The following is a 6,791-nucleotide window of genomic DNA, read 5'->3' as shown; positions in this document are numbered from 1 at the left end:
GTGTTGGATCCGATCTGGTTAAGGAACTGTACCGAAGCTGATATTTTTACTTTGTACTATAACCGTATGCTTTATCGTCGTGAAAACAGGGTACAGGCTGAACAATATGTTAAAGTGGCTAAGCTGTGCTACTTGAACAACATGGTGATCGATCCGTATGATGACTGAAGACTTATGGAATAGAACTAGGTCTTAGGGGGAGTTTGTTGGTGCATAAATCCCGAGTTCTATTACGTTTATTGTTCTATTTGTTATGTACTTGATATTTCAGTCATATATGTACGTGGACATTTATACTTTGTGTTTATGATGCTTAGTATAATGTCGTGAATAGGTCAAGCAGTCGGTTGGCTGCTCAAGACCATCGACCGATGGTAGGGACCATCGGTCGAGGGACTGTCACCATCGGCCGAAGGTCCCCGACCACCGGCCGATGGTCACTGTATTTAGTATAAATACGGGTTTTGTGGTTTTGTATTAGGTTACACACCATAAACCCTTAGGCCGTCGTATTACTTGCTGCTAATCGTCCCAAAACCCTTACCAACCGAATACACAGTCTTAGGCATCAATTCTATCAATTATTCATTGGTTAATTTGATCCCGTTAGTCTAATACGTATTCGACTCATTCTAATTAGTGTTTCCGCCATTAATCTAGATACAACGTATGATCTAAGGTCCGAATTACATCTACAGAACCCGTTCCCAAACGAAGACAGGTTAGAGCGAAAGTAGAAAGGCTTATGTTGCGGAATTAGCTAATTTTTTTGTTGATGGTATTTGAGTGTTGGTCGTGTGTCGATTGTTAGTGTGTAGTAGGTTATAGATGTTGTTAGTCGCATATGTTAAAAATAGTTTGGAATCGGTCCTTTATGGTCTTGATTTCTTACTATCTTTTCTCGGTTTGTGTACTTTTGAGTGTTGCGTTTGTTTCTTGTTTAGGGCTTGTCTTGTACGTTTCGTTTGGTTGAATACGAGTTATCGTTATTTTGAAGAAGAAAAAAAATGAAATGAACCCTAAGAGTTTGTTTATAGCGCTCCTCACACACTCCTCTATTCTAGTTCAAAGCACTTAACTAACACAAGCTTGACTTTTGTTGGCCAAGTGGGTTTGACCCAATTTAATAGCAATGCTCCCATTTTGGAATATATCATCATTCTGAAATTAGAATCTAACATATCAAAACGAATATAAATATAATTTATCGAAATTAGAATGTCAATTTGAAATTAAAGGACCTTTGTAAGTGTATGAGTAGGACTTTTCAATCTATAACCAATAGATTGAGGGCCCTTGATTTGGCGTAGTGAGACGTTAATATTCGAGGTGTTGTACAAAGTACACATGTGGTAACTATAAGCATACACGTTCTAAAAAAAAATATCAAAACTTAATACAGCTAGGACAATGTCCATTTGGTTGAAGTAGAAAAATGTTGTGAGAAACATTATCCTATCTTTGAGAAATTGACAACTACAGTACTAATATATAAAACCATATTCCGAAAGGCTACTTGATCGACCAAAAAGTAATGAATTGAATGCCAAGACATTAGATTACTCTTTCCTGATGTATGGGTAATGTACAGTACTAATGGTATATTGAAAGTATCTTAATTCTTTACCTATTTAAATTTGTTTCAAACGCCTTGGATAATTTACCTAATTGTGCCCTAAAAAAATATACATTTAAAGCAATGAATCCATTAGGGCTTTTCACTTCAATTCTTCTTCCTCCTTTTCTTCTTCCATGGGATCTTTTTACTTTATTCTACATCTTCTTCTTCATCTCTTAAGTTTTAATTAGTTTCATTCTTTTTTATTCTTCATTAAAATTAAAATGTTTTCTTCAAACCCTTTTTCAGATATTCCTTCATCCCCCAATTTTTTCTTTGACTATGAAAAAGATTTTGTTTCCTTTAACAATAGTAACCCATTTTTCTCAGGTGAATGTTTTCTAAATCCCGAAGACTGTCTCATTTCTCCGGTTCCGGTTATGGACAATATTAATACATTCAAACAAGATTTTGTTGTTGAGCAGGAGCAAAAGTTTTTTTCTGAGGAACCATGGTTGCAATCTTCTGAAGATCATGATGATCTTCTAGAATCAGTTGTTTCTTGCTCCAAGTCGAAGAAGAAACCGGAGACATCGAGGAAAGATGGGCATAGTAAGATCTACACAGCTCGAGGCCCGAGGGACCGAAGAGTGAGGTTGTCAATTGACATTTCAAGAAAGTTTTTTTGTCTTCAAGATTTGCTAGGTTTTGATAAAGCTAGCGAAACCCTAGATTGGCTATTTACGAAATCGAAAAACGCGATTAAGGAGTTGGTTGAAGATTCGGATCGGTGTTCTTCGTCTTCGGTGAGCGATCAATCTAGAGCGAGTTTTCTTGAAGTTATTAAGGAAGGATTGGATGAGGATAAAGAGGAACAGAAGAAGTCGGTCGTTGATGGGAAAAAGAAGAAAATGGCACGAAAATCGACAGCGGGATTTCAAGATAATGTTACGAGAGATCAAGCGAGGGCAATGGCAAGAGCTCGAGCTCGAGAAAGGACTAGAGAAAAGATGAATATTAAAAAGCTTGATGATGAACTCAACAACACATTAGCTGTTCCTGAAGATTTTAACTTTCAAGTGAGCTCTAATAATTTTTAAACCTAAAGTTTCGATTCAACTGTTGGATTAACATTTCATGTTAATTAGATGATACTTATCCTTAAAATTTCAAGATTTACTATGAACTAAGCACTGAAATTAAAGACAACAGTCAATTAACTTTTTGGACACTTCATGTTAAGCCTTTTTAAAGTTAAAATAAAACCATATATATTATTATATTAAAGTTAATTAGGGCATGAATTTTGATGAGCAGTAAAGTGATGATTAAATCAATGATTATTATGGATCTGCAGGAGTACTCAAAACAGAATGAAGATGTGAGTGAATTTACTAATGTTTGTTTGTTGTTTGTTAACAGAATTTGGTAAGAAATGCAGAAGATCATAATCCGATCTTGACTGGCAAAAGTCAAGTGATAACTGATGGGAGTTGTTGGTGATGGATCTCAAGTGTGATTTTGTAAGGATGCAACTCCACCCAATATTTATTTTTCAATTTTCAATCAATCTTACTTATTATATGCCAATGGGGCTTTGCCTCATTGGTCACCATGTTAACATGGTGTTCGAGGAGACCAGGGTTCGAGTCTCGGGGGGGGGGGGGGGGGGGGATTTTCGTGAATTAACTTCTAACCACTAACATTGCCTTTCAAAAAAAAAAAAAAAAAAAAAAAAAAAAAAAAAAAAAAAAAAAAAATCTTACTTATTATATTATGCTTCATATATTCTCCTTTTTCATATTAGGCAAGTCCTAAAAGTGTCACTTATTTGTAACTTGGCTTTTCTTCAATTCACTTTGTTGGAGATTTGGTTTAATTAATTTCTCTACATAGTTTGCGAAAAAGACTCAATCATATTGGTTATGATTATCAATCAATGACTTTGAACTTAACTCTTATCGTAATTCATGTTTACTATGGTTTGATTGCGGATCTGAGTCATTCGATGACCGTCTTAGATCATCTATCATCGTGACTTGTGAACTTCGTAAATCTGCTAATCGGCTAATTAAAACACGTTGAACATCTTATTATGATACGATCGATCATCTTAAATTAAGAATCGGAAAGATTCGTCGTATTTGATTTGTAAGTCACATGAGAAACATAAAACCCTAGCTTCATAAAGCATTGGTATATATCTTGAGAATGGATATCATCACTTTGTTCAAGAACAAAACTAGTAAGCCTTTAGAAAATTTGTGTTGATTTGTTTTTTGTTTGATCAATTACATTTTCTATATACCACTCAATTTTACTTATTTGACAGTTGATTGAATATACATGATACAAACTAGCAACAATTGATATGATGGTTTTTTGTTGCCGTAATATGTTCGGGGGTATCAAAATCATCATATCCGACCACAAAATTTGTATGAAAGATTTTTAATGTATCCTCGTATATATCATAGATTGGCTTTTTTGTCTTACGACTGTAGAAATTGAAAGGACTTCACTTTGAATTTCAACGTACTTTCAATTAAAGTTGATAACAATATTTAACGCATTTTGCCAAAGAAATACAAGCATTAGTCATTTAATCATGCTGAAATCTCAATTATAGTATACTTTCAATTCAAAACCTTTTAAAATAAATATATCAGTGTCAAAGTCCTTCAGAAAATTAAATTTACAAACTTGTAAGCATTTGTGTTTTAATCCCAGTATAGTAGAGTAGTACTTTATGAAAATATATTGATGGAGTTGCATGCATATACATAATCCTTTCATAAAAGTGAGGTCAGCGGTTCGACCCTCCTCATAAACTGCAAAATATTTTCATTGAGGTTATCCACTCATTTCAAGAGCTTTGGAGGTCTCGGGTGTCTTGTATTCGAGCCTCACCCAAGGAGATTTTACTACACGCGATGCTCAAATGAATTCGTTGTGGGGGTTTCTTCTAAATCAACTCTGAATTATTTTTGAAAAGATATAAAAGATATAAATTGATAGAAGGGCAGTAGGAGTATATGTTCGTCCCAGAAAAGGATCAAGTGGGTGGGTTCCGACATCGCGTTCGGACCCCATCAGTGACTCCTAACCAACGTTGAAAAAAAACTTTAACATTCGATCATAACCCTTTAAATTAGCTTTAACTATGCATTTAACGTCACAGGCAAATAGTGCATTTTTTGCCAATAAAATGAAAACTGTATGTGACGTGCAAGGTCACTATTTTACCTTTATTAACTCAAAATGTCAAATATTTGCAAGGTACACATGTTTTTTATTTTACATTTTATTATATAAAATTGATACATTATTCAATAAATATTTTAATTTAATATTCATAAAATAAAATAAAAAATTACAAACTATTAAATTCGGAAAAAAGAACTAAAAAATAAAAACTGCAATAATTAAACTACTAGATTAAAAAAAGTACTTAAAATAAAAAATACAACAATTAAACTACTAAAGTAGTCGTCATCTTCGGATTAATCGTCGAAACAATTAAACTACTAAAGTAGTCGTCATCTTCGGATTAATAGTCTGTTTGTTGTGGTGGTGGTGGTTTAGCTGATGCTTTGATTGAAGTCCTCGTTTCCTTTTTCAGGGTATGGAGCTACGTCGGTCGATCGACAGAGGGCATGGATGTTTTTATTTGGACATCTTGTTTGGGCTACTGGATTTATGTTTTTATTTTTCTGGCGTGGATATTGGCAGGAATTGATTGAAACTTTAGTATGGGCTCATGAACGCACACCTTTGGCCAATTTGATTCGTTGGAGAGATAAACCGGTGGCACCGAATTCTCAACATCTGCAGCCTTCAAGGTTAAAATGCAAATTTTGTTCTTTTTTGAGTAAAGGGGTTTACCCCGCAATTTTTGTTCTTGCCGTCTTATGTTTTTTTTTTGTCACATTATTATTTTTATTTATAGAATTGGACAATTAATTTGGGGTATTCCAAAAGAAAATATTGGACAATAGAATTGAAATGGAGGAAGTATTTTTTTTTTTTATAACAACAAACTTTATTAAGAAACTACCCCCCTAGCGAGAAGCTAGGAAAGGCATGAAACAATTACAATTGCTTTGATAGCCACTCATTCCAACTTACATTCTTTTTACCTCTACTTAACAACCAAAAATAATATAAGAAAAATGACAAACCGAATCTAATATAAATTCTTCTTTAACGCTCTAGAGTTGAAGAGAACGGAGTTTCGAAACCTCCACATATGCCACACCAATGAAGTGACGTTAACATAAAGTCGCGTCTTCGTCTCGGAACGCGCAATCAAATCCTCGTACCAACAAACCCATTCAGACCATTCTAAAAAAACTGGAATAGGAATATCAACCCATAAACGCACTCTTCTCCATAACTCAACCGCTACACTGCATCCGAACATGACATGATGTAACGATTCAAGAGTCATGTGGTTGAAAAACTGCCAAGACTTAGTTCTGGATTACATTATACACATATAAATGTACCAGAAATACATATGGTAGTTAACGAAAAATATATTGATCCTGGTGTATTCAGTTTATGGCATAACAGATTAGGCCATCCAGGATCAACAATGATGAAAAGGATTATTGAATGTACTCATGGACATCCACTAAAGGATAGAAAAATCCATCATGATACAATGGTTCCATGTACATCTTGCTCTCTTGGAAAATTGATAACTAGACCCTCACCACTTAAGGTTGAGAAAGAATCACCAATGTTTCTTGAAAGAATTCAAGGTGATATATGTGGACCAATTCATCCACCATGTGGACCATTTAGATATTTCATGGTTCTAATAGACGCATCTAGCAGATGGTCTCATGTTTGTCTGTTATCAAGCCGTAATGTGGCATTTGCAAAATTTCTTGCCCAAATTATTAAATTGAGAGCTCATTTTCCTGATTACACCATTAAAAGGGTGAGACTTGATAATGCTGGTGAATTTACATCTCAAGCATTTAATGACTATTGCATGTCTATAGGAATTGTTGTTGAACATTCTGTTGCTCATGTGCATACACAAAATGGTTTAGCCGAGTCATTGATTAAACGTTTACAGTTAATCGCTAGACCATTGATAATGAGAACAAAACTCCCTGTATCTATATGGGGTCATGCAATTTTACATGCTGCTGCATTGATTCGCATCAGACCAAGTGCAAGTCATAAATATTCCCCCCTACAACTTGCTTTTGGTCAAGAG

At 34.5% G+C, this 6,791-nt stretch overlaps 1 protein-coding gene across 1 annotated transcript; it reads left to right on the top strand.

Moving 5' to 3' along the window:
- The first annotated feature begins 1,842 nt into the window (after nt 1-1,842).
- Nucleotides 1,843-5,556, top strand: LOC139868733 (uncharacterized). The gene is made up of 6 exons (XM_071857068.1): nt 1,843-2,637; nt 2,916-2,939; nt 2,981-3,034; nt 5,116-5,181; nt 5,291-5,400; nt 5,508-5,556. The coding sequence occupies exons 1-6, from the start codon at nt 1,843-1,845 to the stop codon at nt 5,554-5,556; spliced, it is 1,098 nt and encodes a 365-aa protein (XP_071713169.1).
- Nucleotides 5,557-6,791: the final 1,235 nt, after the last annotated feature.

The sequence above is a fragment of the Rutidosis leptorrhynchoides genome, chromosome 9 (assembly GCF_046630445.1).
Source record: "Rutidosis leptorrhynchoides isolate AG116_Rl617_1_P2 chromosome 9, CSIRO_AGI_Rlap_v1, whole genome shotgun sequence".
Classification (NCBI taxonomy): domain Eukaryota; kingdom Viridiplantae; phylum Streptophyta; class Magnoliopsida; order Asterales; family Asteraceae; genus Rutidosis; species Rutidosis leptorrhynchoides.
Note: the sequence above shows the minus strand (reverse complement) of the source record. Positions and strands in the feature narration are given on the sequence as shown.

Excerpts from the sequence above, each read along its gene's own strand:
- LOC139868733 (XM_071857068.1), top strand. The coding sequence starts at position 1,843 with ATGTTTTCTTCAAACCCTTTTTCAGATATTCCTTCATCCCCCAATTTT. Across the intron at positions 2,638-2,915 it reads CTGAAGATTTTAACTTTCAA|GAGTACTCAAAACAGAATGA; the intron begins GTGAGCTCTAAT and ends ATGGATCTGCAG. Across the intron at positions 3,035-5,115 it reads TCTTGACTGGCAAAAGTCAA|TCTGTTTGTTGTGGTGGTGG; the intron begins GTGATAACTGAT and ends TCGGATTAATAG.